Raw genomic sequence first — 16,651 nt, 5'->3', positions numbered from 1 at the left:
CATTGTCTGCATAACTGATTGTTGCCCCTTGGTTCTGAATTTAGCTATGCTGTGACTTTAGGATTCGTCTCATAGAGCTGAGAATTGTAGGATGCCCCTAAATTGGTAAGGGGCGGCACTAAGGAGATCCTGAAGTATTATTGGAAGATTCAAACAAATCCCCCTTACAGATGAGATTATCAAAATCCTTGTGATCAACTGCCGAAGCAGTAGCAACAAACAGCCAAAGCTTAAAGCATTCTTAAAAAGCAGTAGGGCTAACGTAATGCTATTTAGAGGTACAAGAAGTTGGCTAAAACCTGAAATTACCAGCAGTGAGATTTTTATGGGCAATCTAAATGTATGTATTGAAAGGATAAGCTAATGAGTAATAGAGGGGATGTATTTATTGCGGTTAAGAATAAAATTCAAGTCTACCGACATAGAAAATTAATCGGTTTTAGAGTTTATTTGGGCAAGACTCAGTATCAAAGGTGAGCATAAACTTTTAATTGGGTCTTTCTGTCTACCACAGGACACATCCCATATGTAATGGCCATCGTTGGATGAGACTAATCATCTGACAATAGACTGGAATAGGCCTAATTACACTTTTGTAAGTGGTGGCCATGACAAGACAACCTCTAAATGAATACTAAATGCCTCCTTTGAAGTATACAGGGTGGCGCACAATAAGTCATCTGATTTGTTTCAAGAATAACACATTTGTCGTAGACAAGATTTGTAATTTATTGATGTAGAAGTAAAGACTGCACCTTGGAAATAAAGTCTGATGAATCACATGTTCAATATGATGCTGTTTTGGTTTACAACTTAGTCACACATGTGCATTTGTGATGACTCTCAGACACAAATCTTCTGGAATGGCGTGGCATAACTCCACAATGATGGTTCTAAGTTGCAATGCATTTTCAGGTTTTCTGTGGTACCGTATTTACTCGAATGTAAGCCGCACTTTTTTTTCCGGTTTTTGTAATCCAAAAAACCGCCTGCGGCTTAGAATCGAGTGCAAAGTAAGCGGAAATTCTGAAAAATGTTGGTAGGTGCCGCCACAACTAACTTCAGCCGATGAATATATGTAGCGCTACACAGGCATGCTTTGCAGGCACGAACATAAATACTGGCGCCAAAACCTCTGAGTCAGTAAATAAATTTAAAAAAAAGGTGGAAAACGAGCTTTTTCTTCTCCGTCCCGAGTTTCGACCACTGCATTTTCATACATTATCCAACTAAGTAAATACAAATTCCGTATTGTTCATCTTCGAATGTAGCAGCATTCGAAATTTTCGAATGTACTACGAAAGTCCGACTGGCAAGACTGTTTGGGATGTTTGTCAATATGGCCAACTCTATGTCCTGAATTTTTTCCTACCTGTGAGAAGAGATGGTTGCTGGAACTTTTATGAATTGTGAATCACAAGCAGTATTCTCTTCACCATATGAATAATACGAATATAAACATTTTGCCATGTATTCTTTCGTGTTTGCTGCTATCTCATTTAAATCCTGACAGTCTAATAAACTACGAAATTAGTGTGAGACAACAGCAAACGCGGAAGAATATACATATAATGTCATGTTTATATTCGTATTATTCTTATGCATAATAGTGATACAGTCAGAAATGAAGCACGGCAATTGACTAGATTTTTAAATCTAAGATGACTAATTTCTGTGCAGAATGTAATGTACAAAAGAGGCGTCTGCAAAGATTTTCAAACGGAGAAAAATTTTAGCTATACTCTCATTCAGAACATCTATCATACGCAGTCTATTATTTGGTTCTTGTTGATCATTATCAAAGAAAGCAGCAGAGAAGTAACAACAAATAGTCTCTTGCTATTGTTTTGCTAATGAGAGAATTCCTCTCTTTTTTTATTGTAAGCGGCGGTAGCGCGCGCAAAAGCAAGCCGTGCTGCAAGCGGCGATAGGTCGTAAACACACATTATCAGAATGCGACAAACAATGCATGACGCAGTACAATAATGCATTTTCAGCTTAGTGACGAAACACCTATAACAAAGAGAACGGCACTTATCAGATCAAAGAAAAATACGCAATCGATTCAAACCAGACGAAGCACGTGAAAAAGAAGGGTACGTATAAATACGGACGGAGCGTCTGACGCATAGCAATGGCTACCTGGTAAAGCTTAACTGCTAACCTTACGACTCGAACATAACTACTGTAGCTGTATCATTATTCATTCGACCTAAATTGTGTCTCATAGTACAGTGGACCAACTTTGGTTCGATTTGGAGGTGCGGCTTAAAACTTTTCTCTCCCCTTGAATTTCGAGTCTCAAATTTCAGGTGTGGCTTAGATTCGGAATTTTTTTTTTCCCCTTGATTTCGAGTCTCGTTTTTCAGGTGCGGCTTAGATTCGAGTAAATACGGTACACCTCTTTAAAGAACCTCCAAAGGAAGAGGTCACATGGGTTAATGTCCGGGCCGTGGGGCAGCCACATTCCTCCTCCTGCATAACGCTGTGGAAATATGTTTGACAATACCCTAAGGCCACGTCTTTCATGTAGGAAATCGAGCACAACGTTGGCAGTATGGGGGCGTTTTCCATCCTGCATGAACCATCGTGTCTGCAATGGAAGGCATGAGGCCATGAGTTGAGAAAAGAACTGGTTTCACAGGATGTGTAAATAGCGTTCACCGGTTACTGTAGCTTCAAAGAAGAACAGACCGATGATTCCATGGCTTGACATCATAACCCACACGCACACTTTTCCCTGTAGGTGTCTTTCGTGTGGATTATTCATGAAGGGTCAAATGCCCACAATTAAACATTCTGTTTGTTCACAACACCGTTCACATAAAAATAAGCTCAGTGGGAAAACTAGGTGTTTCGTAGCACGGCCTCTTGGCCTTGCTCGATTGCCCGCCTTGCAAACTGCAGTCTCCACTCCTCATCTCTCCCAGTAAGCATATGCGGCACAGTCATCTTGCACGAATACAAGCGAGGGTCGGATTGGATAATTCTTTGTACAGATCAGCGTGAAATTCTCAACACGGCACTGGCTCTTCTTCTTGTTTTACTCGGACTACGAGTCAAAGCACCTCTAACTGCTTCAGTGTCATGCAGCAAATGTAAGGTACATGCATCTGGCTGCTGACATTCCAAAACAGATGCAGTACCTTGAAATTTTTGATGTAATCTGCATATTGCCTGTGGTCTGGGAGCCCACCATCTGCCGAAATGAGCACGAAACCTGTGTGTCTATGTAATGATGTTCATTGCCGTGAACAGTAACACAATCTTCGTCTTTTGTGTGACTGTCAACCGTCCTTTGTCCGCCATGGTAAACTGAAATGGCAGACTCAAAACGGAAGCGATGAACTGGCAATGACATCTGGCGTAGTTTCCATGAACTGCACGAAGTTGAGCGCACAATTCGAAAGCTATTGCCCCAATAGTATACTTGTAGGCTCAAAATTCAATTGAGTGCCTTATCGTGCCCCACCCAGTATCTAGAACAAATAGTCCAAAAGCCCCCTCATTATGGAAAAAATCTTACATCTAGCATCAACAGTGATAAAAGAGAACAAAGGGCAATGAAAACAAGTATATATGACGGTAGTATCTGTTCCCGAAAGAACAGTTACCGTGGATGACCATGCAGCTTTGCTAGAAATGAAATGATAATTAAATGGACACCCTAGCTGCAAACGGGCGTTTATGTACTTCATTGGGGACATGTTGAAAATGTGTGCCCTGACCGGGACTCGATCCCGGGATCTCCTGCGAGCGAGCGAGCCTAGTGAGGTTGTTTGAGGGAATATTTACTTCTTTCTCAGTCATAGCTGGCAACATACGGATGTGGATGCCTCATACCGATCAGCAGCTATGGCATAAATAAGAAAGCTTCTGGAAAGAAGTGCTTGTAGGGTACACATATACATGCAATAAGTATGAAGCAATACACATTCAGTAAAACAGATAAAGAGGCAGTAGTATCATATCTCAAGGAGGAACTCTAAACATCTGTGCAGTAGCATGTAGAGCAGCAGTTCCCTCCACCCCCCCCCCCCCTCCCCCCGCATGCATCCCCTTGCTGCCTTGTAATGGTTAGCCATCCTTTTCCCCTACATGCCATCATGTAAGGTCTTTTCGTAATTTAAATAAAGTCAAAGTTTACCTTGTAAATAAACACTTAAGTGTACAAAATATTGCAGCAGTCACTGCTTGAAAAATGATTTTTTTACAAAATAACTTGAGATTAAAGTAAATTTATTTAAATGAAGATTTTAATAATTCAAATGAAACTATTTCAGGTTTCCTTTTTTACAACTAAACATGAGCATATTCTTGTAAAATTTGGTATTTTATACAGAGGAACATTAATTATGAATATGACTGAAGAAGTATTTTAATTGGTTAAAACTGGTAAATTTTTGATATAATAATAAGTTCTGGTTGGAATATATTTTTTGGAAACAATCAATAATTGACAATCTAATTACTATTCAGTACAAAAACACAATAACATGAACCTATGTCATCAACTAACTGTTCTCTTGCATCTGAAGAGCTACCGGTTTCATGTTTCACGTTCCATCTTCATCAACTGGCATTTCAGATCGCTCCTTTCATCTCTCTTCACTGTTTCTTGTTCCTGTCAGGAGCTGCATCAATGCTTCAAAGTCCTTCTCACATGGAAAACTGAAATGAGCAGCTAAGGCCCCTCCCACAGTTGTGGACAGAAAGTCTTGAATTTCAACCTAAAATGTTCAGAAGCATGTTGCTGAAAACTTGGGCTTCACTTGTTTCCAATGAATCAGCTGCTCTTAGGCCTCTGATGAAAGACAGACTGAGTATTAGTGTTTCAATGGGACAGAAGTCATTAAATCTGATTTGCATACCTTCTTTGGCTTGTCTGTAGTGTGAACAAAAAAACCAAAGTCTGTGTCTGAATTGAAGTTTTGGGAAGTATTTGTCATCTCAAGTTACTGCTCTGAAGTTCCAATATGGCAATGAATAAAAACATACCTCCAACATTAATTTTGTCTTCCTGCAGCATTGTTTTAACTAGGGTGGCTCCTATTTCTCATGATCTCCCATATAACAGCAATTTTTTTTTAATCCTCCCACCTCCCTTATTGACCATCTGCTTCTCTCGTATATTTCACCAGTGATCACTGTTATAAATATTAATCCCACAAAGTACTACTGGTAGTTCAAATTCCCTGACCAACATATCTCCAAAAGTTTTTGTATAATAATAAATACTATTATGGATGTACAGTGTTTTCTGTTGATACTTCTACAGAAAGATGGTTTGCCTGAAGGGAATGTGAAGAGCAGAGCGAGCGAGCCTAGTGAGGTTGTGTGAGGGAATGTTTACTTCTTTCTCAGTCATAGCTGGCAACATACGGATGTGGATGCCTCATAAGAAAGAAGTGCTTGTAGGGTACACATATACATGCAAATTTCTTAAGTTTTATTTTAATTATATTTGTGCATTACAAATTGTGAAAAAAATGTTTTGTTTAGATTAGATTCATTTTTCATTCCGTACACCCAAACTGAGGGGATCCTCATAGGCGTGGAACATGTCCAAAAACATAGTAGGCCTATAACAAACACACTTAGGACACTTGAATGTAATACTCACTCCACTGACCTATAATGTAGTGTGTCCATTTCATTTTTATTAAAAAAAAAGGGAACATTTTAAAAAAATTAGAGAAAAAACTGGGACAAATAATGAAAAAATGACAATTGTATTACCAAAATTTAATGGGCTTATTTTATCTTTACATCATGCACTCAGATCCAAATATCTTTTTACAGTTATTCTGCCACACTGTTACTGTACTTGTCGCTTATGTATTTTATCAAGAAGTGAATTTTATTTTGATATTGTGTCATAAGTGTCGGCAAACGATACACCATTAAAGTGTGTTTTGATGATGAGCAAAGCCTTCACTGTTTCAACTCTCAAATTGTTTATTTATTTAAATCTGATCACAAAGAGTTCATCAAGGAAAACTTATTCCACTGCAGCATTTGACCCACGAATGCACTAACATTGCCATTGTCTCATCTTTCACTTTTTACTGAATTCTGTACAGGTAAAAATTCCTTAAGAGTTAGTCTTTGCCAACAGAAAAATTTGGTATGATACTTCTAATAAAGGCACTCCTATGTGGGAAATCTTTCAGACTTGCTATATTTTAAGTTGCCTGATAATTTGTTTATTTCTTGATACACATCTACTTCTTTTTCTCAGCAATCTGAGCATTTATATTTCTTCGGAGAGCGTTGATTAGATATGACAACACATCACATATTTCATTCATGCTTCATCATACAGTTGAGCAGCCATAATATTGATCTTTTGCTTCTGCTAAATGGATGGTCCATGCTCAGTTGCTTCAGAGAATTCATTTGACAGAGCTTTCTTTCAGTCTTAATCCACATTGTGCATGCATTCAAACTCTAATAGACTACAGTGGATAGTGGAAGTTCAATTATTGCCTCTTATGAAATTGTATTAAAAATTTCTTCACATTTGTGGGTCTTGTTTTAAGTTGTTATGGTCTCATTTCTAAACTAAGTTACGTCTGAAGTATTGTGTCAATCAATGATAATTTAGGAAACTGAATTCACATATTTTTTGTCTATCAGGAACTAAAAGAATAAGTATGGCAGCAAAAACACAATGACAACCTCGTGAACTGTCTTCTTTTCAAAACCTCCTGCCCCCTTTTTGTTTTACATCTCCATCGAGAAGTGAAAATGCACCCCAGACGGACATAACTCTCATGTTAAGAACAAGTGATGTAGAGGCACTATGGCCAAAATTTAGTTGCATCAGCACTGAATAGATATGTATCAAATAGAGCAGTTCATGGTAGAAGGGAGCCTCCATGGTATACAGTCTCTGTAAACAGCTTCTACACCAATTACTGCACAACAGTAATTCTTAGTACTATAGAGAAATGCTAAATGAAACGTCTTTGAAATGTGTTTGGAACACTGTTGTTGAGCTGTGTTCTCCACACCTCTACAGATGGGCCTGCTCCACATCAACAGTTCTTATGGTCCTAAAGGAACGATCTCAAGATCTCTTACAAGATCAAGGCTGGTCACTTAAAAATAAACAACTTATTTGTGATCACAACTGGGTGTATTGAAATAAGTTACGAAATGTCTTTGGCTGTCAAAGGGGCAATACTTAAAGTTTCTAACAAATACCTAAACAATTTTATCGAAAATCTCTCATAAAACATAACAAATTTTGGTCATGTGTAAAATCTGTCAGTGGCCCAATAGTACCCAAACACTTGTGGATGACACATGATCTGAAATAGAGGCTAACAAAGAAAAATCAGAAATACTACATTCCATTTTCTAAAATGTATGTTTGCAAAGGAAGATAGTGGAGTGTGGACCCATGCATTAAAAAACCCTATGACGTAGATTTTAATGCCAGTGGTGTTGAGAAACAGCTGAAATCACTACCATTGAATGAAGCTTCAAGGCTTGATGAAATCCCTATCCAAATGTAAACAGAATTTGCAGTTATCAACCACAGGTACCTCAAACAAAAAATTGCATTCCATAATGCGAAGAAAGCACATCACATAAGTCTATAAAAAGGGTAGCAGACATGATCCATGAAACTAATATCTAGTGTCACTGACATCCATCTGTTGTAGTATATCAGAACACATTTTGGACTGATGTCCTTGCCCATGTCGACCAGCAAGGAGCAAAAACCATCAATCATGCAAAACCGAACATGTACTTTTCTCAAAACATCCTGAAAGATACGGATCAAGGTAATCAGGTGGACACAGTATTTCTTGAGTTCCTAAAATCATTTGACTTACATCAGTATCACAGCAAAGCTCATAAATGAGAGTATGGTCATATGAGGTGTCAAACAATTTGTGGCTGTAGTGAGGATTTCTTGGCAGGGAGAATGCAAAGTTACCTTTGACAGGAGGTCACTCATAAATATAAAAGTAACTTCACGCATGCTCCAAGTAGCAGTAACTTTAGGATTTTTGCAAACAATGCAGTTATCTACAGTATAATGAAGTACCACCTGAAAAAAGCTGCAAAGACAGTCAGCCGTATCTTAATAAAGATTTCAAAGTGGTGCAAAGATTACCAGCTTACTTTCACAGTTTAGAAATGTAATATTGGACTTCACCAAATGCAAAAATTTGGTATCCTATGATTACGATATCGCTATCGATTAGCCACAATGAAGTCAGTTAACTCAAATACATGAATATAACAGATTCTGAGGATACAAAATGAAATCATCACATAGGCTTAGGCAACAGTAAAGGAGGTGGCAAGCTTCAGTTCATTGGTAGGATAGCCTTCTGAGATTTAGTCAGTCTAGATAAGGAATTGCTTACAAAACACTCATGTGACCAATTGCAGGATGTTACTCAAGTGTATGCGTCATCTAACAAATAGAGCAAGATAAGATATGGAACATATACAAAGAAGGGCAGCATGAATGATTACAGCTTTGTTTGACTTGTGGAAAAGCCTCACAGAGATAATGAAACACTTAAAATGGCAGACGCTTTGAAATAAGATGCAATCTATCCTGAGAAAGCATACTTACAATGTTTCCATAACAAGATTTAAGTGAGGAATATACTGCAACACTAAATATCATTCCTGTAGGAACTGTAAAGACAAGATTAGATTAATATAAGTGCATGCAGAATGTTTAAGCTGCCATTTTTCCCATGCTCCATGTGATAGTGGAATAGGAAGAAACCCTAATACGTGGTATGAAGAGAACACACTTCATTGTGTGTTTGCAGAGCATAAATGGAGGTGTAGATATTCAGTTGTTCATCCAATCCTCAAAATTGCTGACTCATCCTTTTACCACTCCTGCTCCAAATACATAGTCATGTGGGTACTTCCACTGACTTCATTCTCCCACATGGGTTATATACTTCAACAACACTCTTAATTTTTTGATGGAATTTATACATGGTTTGTTGAATTTCTGTTGTCAGAGAAAGTAGAACTGTGTCATCCACAAACCAAAAGATGTTCATACAAGATCCTTTTGTATATAGTCTTTAATTATGGCACCTTAATGAATTAAATCCCTCCCCAAGCAGCAGAAAATATGTTTAGTAAAACAGTGTAACACAGCCTAATTACATTTTGAAATATGATTTTTTAATCTCTTTAATGTAATTGTAACATTGCTGTAGATGTTCCTTCATGGTAATAAACTGACATTAAATTCATTGTTCTCAACTGCTAGTAGTACAGATGTTAATAAAACAGAAGGGATAAAGGGCCTCTACTTTTTAAAGTACTCACATTTGCTGGCAACAAGTCGTTGGAAATGGAGCACTTTCTCAATGAAAATGAGGAAGGAAATTAACCAACTTTTGTTGGAGGAATCGTACTGAAATTCAGCTGCAGTGATTCCGCAAAATTGTTGATAATTTCATGAAGAGCAATGAACAAATATTTGTCGTTCCTTTGTGATGTTCAACATATCGGCGACTGGTATCTCTCTCTCTCTCTCACACACACACACACACACACACACACACACACACGTATTATTATCCGAATGATTTCATAGTACCAAAAAACGTCACGAAAATAAATATAACGCGCAAGTATTGAATATACGGTAAACTAGTCACATCCTCATGCACCCAGCTTGCTCTATGCGCACATCAAAAGGGATATTTCACGTGCATCATTAGCGAGTATTCCAATAGAAATATTTTTTTCTAATAGAAGACCACAGTTTTAATAAATATAAAATTTTCGTTATATTTATGACTTTCAAACTAAACAAACAATTACGTTGTTTACCGAGAACTATCATGATCAAGTTGCTCTGTCTCTCATTCCTTTCTCCTTACCAGCTTAACCAAATTACTCTGCACTTAAAAATATGGAACTTTATTACATTCTAGCAACTTGAGAAGTGTTTATTGCCCTCAAGAATTTTATTTGGTTGGTGAACAGTGCGCACTGCATGACGAAAATATAAAAATTTTCCGACACATTTTCCATGGCGTGTAGTCGAAACAAAGAGAACAGTTGTTCTGCACCGCTTCTTTATGAAATCACACATAGTACGAAAATAGGAATATCACCATACACAAGCACTATTTCATAGTCTCATCGCAACACACTCCATTTTGAGGTTACTTTACTGTACACACAGTGACGTTTCTCTCCCATTGACTTTTGCTGTGAGGGCGTGAGCTACGTCACATGATTCATTTGTCAGTGAAACATGTCGTTCTTCGGAGGTAATCCGTTTGCTACGCCTGTGGGGCAGAGAATAGGTAATTTCACATGTACTCAACATTTAATAATGTCGTGTTTTTATGTAAGAAGTGTACAATCGTCACCGTCAAAGAACAGAGATAAGGTGACACATTTGCGCAGAATTCATAAGCAATATTCAGCTCGCTTCGCATGACAAATGACAATCGATCTGCTTGCTTTAGCTTTATGTTCTGTAGATATTTAAGTTTATTTCCTGTGACATGGGCGTAGCTATAGAATTACATTAATTGCAAGCTTGTATCCTGAGCTTCTAGATAGAGTTTTCGGCGTCATACTCCAGTGAAGTATTCACACTACTTATGGTTTGACAACTGACATTACGACGTCATTCATAGCAAAATAACTGCGATGAAATTAATAAAATATAAGAAAATAGGTTTTCCACATTGTTAACTTGTTGTCATCTCTCTCCGAAGGTTAAAATAAAGTATCTATAGCATCTATCATCCCAGGTTTCACTATAGGAGCCCATTTTTTTCAAAAGTATGTTATGTAATTAGAAGCTAACCGGTTCACAGTGTCATTAGCACCTCTTTTTAAGCACTAGACTGTTCGTTCAACTGCCCCTTGTTTACATTAGTTTTGCATCTTGACTCTAGCAGCACTGCGCATCCCTAGGTTTAGAGAGACATGTCACATTGTGGCATTTTTTTCGCCATTATTTACGTGTTACGAAACACATTGCAATAGTCACGTTAACTCTAGACTCATGCCCGCACCATTAAGTTTAGTTTATTACCGTCCATTTGGATCTATCACCCGTGTGGTATAGGAATCGCCAGAATACCATACTGCATACGCACAACACAGTTCTACAAATTAATATAATAAATGTAAATTAACATTTTACAGTGAACTAATGCGTTGGCTTTATGCATGCTCTGTGAACAAGTAAATAATAATTTGCATACATGCAGTACACTTTGGGGAACACATTTATCACATCATTTACATGTAATAGAGTATACAAACTATAAATACTGCCATGCTCTATCCAGCAGCCTCAATCAGTGTTCTATTGATAATCATTTATATAGGAAATAGAATATCATGCTCAGTACGAAAATACGTTTACATTTTCGGGTTATTGCATCAGTTATTTGTCCATTTTCCAAAATCTTTGAAAAGGTGGTGTGTTCTGGAGTAGTATCTCCTCAACATACCACAGTTTTGGTTTCAGAAGAGTTGCTCTACTGAGAATCCCATTTACATGTTCACTCATCAAATTTTACTAGCATTAAATAATAAAATAGTGGTTGTTGGTATTATCGGTGGCCCATCCAAGGCATTTTGACTGTTTGACTCACAGTATTCTCCTAGAGAAATTGAAGTTCACTTGTAAGTAAGTTCCCCAGTCATACTGTAATCATCAGTGGCGACTTTTGTTTTGTTAGTGGTAGGTGCTATAATACATCATGTGAAACATTACTAAATGCCTTCACTGAAAACTACCTAGAACATATAATTAGGAACACCATTCACGACGAGGATATATTTGATCTTATGACAACAAATACACCTGATCTCTTTGAGCATGTCCACACCAAAACTGGTATCAGTTACCATGACATACTTGTGGCAGCAATGATTACCAAAGCACAAAGTACAACTAAAACAAGCAGAAAGATATATGTTCAGTAAGCTGGAACTTGAAACTCTCAGTACAGGCAGGAGCATGTAGAGGAACTGTGGCTCACATTTAAAAGAATAGTTGCCCGTGCACTGGATAGATATGTACCCAGTAGAACAGTCCATAATGGGAGGGATCCTCACTTACAGTCACTGTAAAGAAACTTCTAAAGAAACAGAGATTGCTGCATAATAGGTGGAAAGCACAGCATAGAGATTTGCTGAATGAAATGCATTTTTCTGTTAAGAGATCGATGTGTGATGCATTCAGTGACCACTGTAGCAGAATATTGCCAAATGATATTTTACAAAACCCAAAGAAATTATGTCATATGTAAAGGCTGTTTGTGGCACCAAAGGTAGTGTTCAGTCCCCAGTGAACGAGATAGAAACTGAATTTGAGGGTAGTGAAGCAAAAGCTGAAATTCTTAACTCCATTTTCAGATGCTCCTTTACAAAGAAAAACCCAGGATGAATGCCCCAATTTAATCCTTGTACCATTGAAAAGAGGAATGAAATAAGTATTAATGTCATTAGTATGGCGAAACAGCTGAGATCATTAAAACTGAACAAAGATTCCGGGCCTATGGAATCTCTATCAGACTCTATATTAAATTTGCAACTGAGCTAGTCCCTATTCTAACTATAATCTAGATACATCCCTTGAACAAAAAATGGTGCTCATTTTCTGGAAAAAAAAAGCATAGGTCACCCCGTCTACAAGAAGGGTAGTCAAAGTGATCCACAAAACTAACATCCAATATCCTTGATATTGATCTGTTGTAGAATCTTAGAACATATTTTGAGCTCAAATATAATGAGGTATCTTGAAGAGAATGGCCTCCTCAATGGCAGCTACCATGGATTCAGAAAACATTGGTCAAGTGACACATTGTTGTTGTTGTTATTGTGGTCTTCAGTCCAGAGACTGGTTTGATGCAGCTCTCCATGCTACTCTATCCTGTGCAAGGTTCTTCATCTCCCAGTACCTACCGCAACCTGCATCCTTCTGAATCTGTTTAGTGTATTCATCTCTTGGTCTCCCTCTGCGATTTTTACCCTCCACGCTGCTCTCCAATTCTAAATTGGTGATCCCTTGATGCCTCAGAACATACCCTACCAACTGATCCCTTCTTCTAGTCAACTTGTGCCACAAATTTCTCTTCTCTCCAATTTTATTCAATACCTCCTCATTAGTTATGTGATCTACCCATATAATCTTCAGCATTCTTCTGTAGCACCACATTTCGAAAGTTTCTATTCTCTTCTTGTCCAAACTAGTTATCGTCCATGTTTCACATCCATACATGGCTACACTCCATACAAATACTTTCAGAAACGACTTCCTGACACTTAAATCTATACTCGATGTTAACAAATTTCTCTTCTTCAGAAACGCTTTCCTTGCCATTGCCAGTCTACATTTTATATCCTCTCTACTTCGACCATCATTAGTTATTTTGCTCCTCAAATAGCAAAACTCATCTACTGCTTTAAGTGTCTGATTTCCTAATCCAATTCCCTCAGCATCACCCGATTTAGTTCGACTACATTCCTCGCTGCCCTCCAATACTAAATTGGTGATCCCTTGATGCCTCAGAATGTGCCCTACCAACCGATCCCTTCTTCTAGTCAAGTTGTGCCACAACTTTCTCTTCTCCCCAATCCTATTCAATACCTCCTCATTAGCTATGTGATCTACCCATCTAATCTTCAGCATTCTTCTGTAGTACCACATTTCAAAAGCTTCTATTCTCTTCTTGTCCAAACTATTTATCCTCCATGTTTCACTTCCATACATGGCTACACTCCATACAAATACTTTCAGAAACGACTTCCTGACACTTACACCTATACTCAATGTTAACAAATTTCTCAACTTGCATTTTTCTCATATGACATAGTGAAAGCTTTGGACAAGGTAGTCAGGTATGTGGAGTATTTCTTGATTTCCAAATGCATTTGACTCAGTGCCACACCTAAGTTTATTGTCAAAAGTATGATCATATGGGGAATCAAGTGACATTTGTGTCTGGATTGAGGACTTTTTGGTAGGGGAAACACAGCATGTTATCATGGATGGAGAGGCACTGTCTGATGTAGAAGTAAATTTGGTTGTGCCCCAGTGATGTGTGTTGGGACCCTTGCTGTTCATGTTGTATATTGATGACCTCGCAGACAATATTAACAGTAACCTCACACTTTTTGCAGATGATGTAGTTGTCTATGATGAAGTCACATGAAAATTCAGTCGGATCTTGATAAGATTTCAAAGTGGTGCAAAGATTGGCAACTTGCTTTAAATGTTCAAAAATATAAAATTTTGCACTTTACTAAACGGGAAAAAGTATTATTGTATGACTATAATATCAGTGAGTCATTGTTGGAATTGGCCAACTCATACAAATACCTGGATGTAACCATTTTTAGGGATATGAAATGGAATGATCACATTTGCTCAATTGTGGGTAAACTAGGTGTAGACTTTGGTTTATTGGTAGTATACTGGGGAACTGCAATCTGTCTACAAAGGAGATTGCTTACAGATAACTTGGACAACTAGTTGTAAACTATTGCTCAAGTGTGTGGGACGTGTACCACGGGGGATATTGAACATATACAGAGAAGGGCAGCATGAATGGCCACAGGTTTATTTGATCCATGGGAGAATGACAGAGATACTGAACTGAGGTGGCAAACTCTTGAAAATAAGACATAAACTATACTGAGAAAGTCTTTTAACAAAGTTTCGGGAACCGGCTTTAAATGATGACTCGCGGCATATAGTACAACCCCATAAGAATCCGCATTCGGGAGGACGACGGTTCAATCCCGCGTCCGGCCATCCTGATTTAGGTTTTCCGTGATTTCCCTAAATCGCTCCAGGCAAATGCCGGGATGGTTCCTTTGAAAGGGCACGGCCGACTTCCTTCCCCGTCCTTCCCTAATCCGATGTGACCGATGACCTCGCTGTCTGGTCGCCTTCCCCAAAAAAACAACCCCCCCCCCCCCCATAAGAATCACTCACAATGGGATCGTGAGGATGAGATTAGAATAATTACTGCATGAACAGAAATATGAATAAATTTTGGCTTCATCGATGCAATTATCTTCTGTCCACTTTCCATAACAGTAGGCCTGGCAAAATTACCACTTCTGTGTAAGCATTTCAACTTCTTTGGTCCTTTTATTTATACTGTCATAACACACTTTCAAACTTTTCCATCACAATTGGTTCCTATCTTCTATAAATTAATGTCAACAGCAGCATCTTTCCTCGTGCTTACTTTGTTGGCTGCAGTAACTGATAATATATGCTGCCTATCTGCAAGGTAAGATTAATACCTTACACAACAGAATGGATTTCTGGACCGAGTTCAGTTACTGAACGAAGGCCAAAACTTATCTCCAGTCTGCGACATTTATAAAGGCGATTCTTTTTGTTGATCTTTGTTTTCACACACTATGAGTGTTGTAACGTCAAGTTGACCAAATATATTTCAAGGAAGACGCAATACATGAAAGTCACAGATCAAGTAAACAGAGTAAGACGTGTGTACACTTTAACAGTCAAATCATAACTGAGTCCAAGTCTAGTGGCTGCTGGCTGGCTGGCCGCTTAGGTGGCGCTGCTGCTGCATGGCTGGCAGACAGCGCCGCATGTGGAGGACACGCGTAACTGCGCAGCGGCACTTTGAAAGATCGATGAGTCACAACATTTTTCCCCCCTTTGAATTTTTTGCACAGATCTTGATGGAGGTGGCCCGTAGATTGCTAACGTCCATAGGTGTTGTTTGACTGGCCGTAAAGTCTCGAGGAGGAGGCTTCCCGTACGGACGGAAGTGTCCCCGATGATAACAGGTCGAGATGACAGGAGACGTGGGGGTCGAATTCTGCTGGGGCGCCGTGCACCAATCTGCCCGTTGCGGCAAGTCCGGTTGTTATAACAGAAGACATGGGCGATGTGTCCGCATCCGTAGGAGAAGGAGGCGAGTAGAGTTGCTCCGACAGATGATGGTCGTCTGGTTCCTGCATGGACACGTCTCCTGGTGGCATCAGTTCTTGTGCTGGCACCGATATGATGGTGAGAGGACTGCGTTGTGAGTAATGAGAGATTCCAGTATCCCGAGCATCAGGTAGAGCCGAAGGTGGTGTAGCGGCATCCGGAACAGCCGTTGCCGACACACGAGGCTGAAGCTGGTCTGAATGACGCACTGCAACACCAGTGTCCATCTGGATTTCATACAAGCGTCGGCCATGGTGTCGTAAGATGCAGCCAGGACTCCATTTTGGCTGCCTGCCATATCCCCGTACCCATACATGGTCATTGCCGGTGAACCGGCCAAGTGAAGGCACCCGCGGCCATGAGGTGGAAATCCGCAGAAGTTGAAATAGCATGCAGGGCTGTCGGCCATGTAAGAGCTCAGCCGGGCTGTGGTCGCCCATGGGGTTGAAACGGTAAGAAGCCAGAAATTGGAGAAGCGCATTATTAGCAGAAGTCAGGAGTTTCCTCATCTGAGCCTTAAATGTGCGGACCAGTCGTTCAGCCTCACCGTTTGACTGTGGATGGAACGGAGGGGCCGTCACATGTATGACGCCGTGACGGGCAAAAAAATCCGCAAAATCAGAAGAGGCAAATTGCGAACCATTATCTGTAACAAGAGTAGAGGGAAGGCCTTCCGAAGAGAAAATTCGAGCCAGA

At 39.2% G+C, this 16,651-nt stretch overlaps 1 protein-coding gene across 2 annotated transcripts in view; it reads left to right on the top strand.

The window, feature by feature from the left end:
- The first annotated feature begins 10,212 nt into the window (after positions 1-10,212).
- Positions 10,213-16,651, top strand: part of LOC126252039 (target of Myb protein 1) — a 132,840-nt gene continuing 126,401 nt past the window's right edge. For both annotated transcript variants that reach the window (XM_049952831.1, XM_049952830.1), the window contains exon 1: positions 10,213-10,316. In XM_049952831.1, the coding sequence (XP_049808788.1) occupies positions 10,265-10,316 (52 nt within the window). In that variant the 5' untranslated portion in view covers positions 10,213-10,264. The remainder of the gene's footprint in view (positions 10,317-16,651) is intronic.

This window comes from Schistocerca nitens, chromosome 4 (genome assembly GCF_023898315.1).
Source record: "Schistocerca nitens isolate TAMUIC-IGC-003100 chromosome 4, iqSchNite1.1, whole genome shotgun sequence".
Lineage (NCBI taxonomy): Eukaryota > Metazoa > Arthropoda > Insecta > Orthoptera > Acrididae > Schistocerca > Schistocerca nitens.
This window is presented reverse-complemented; position numbering and strand designations above follow the sequence as displayed.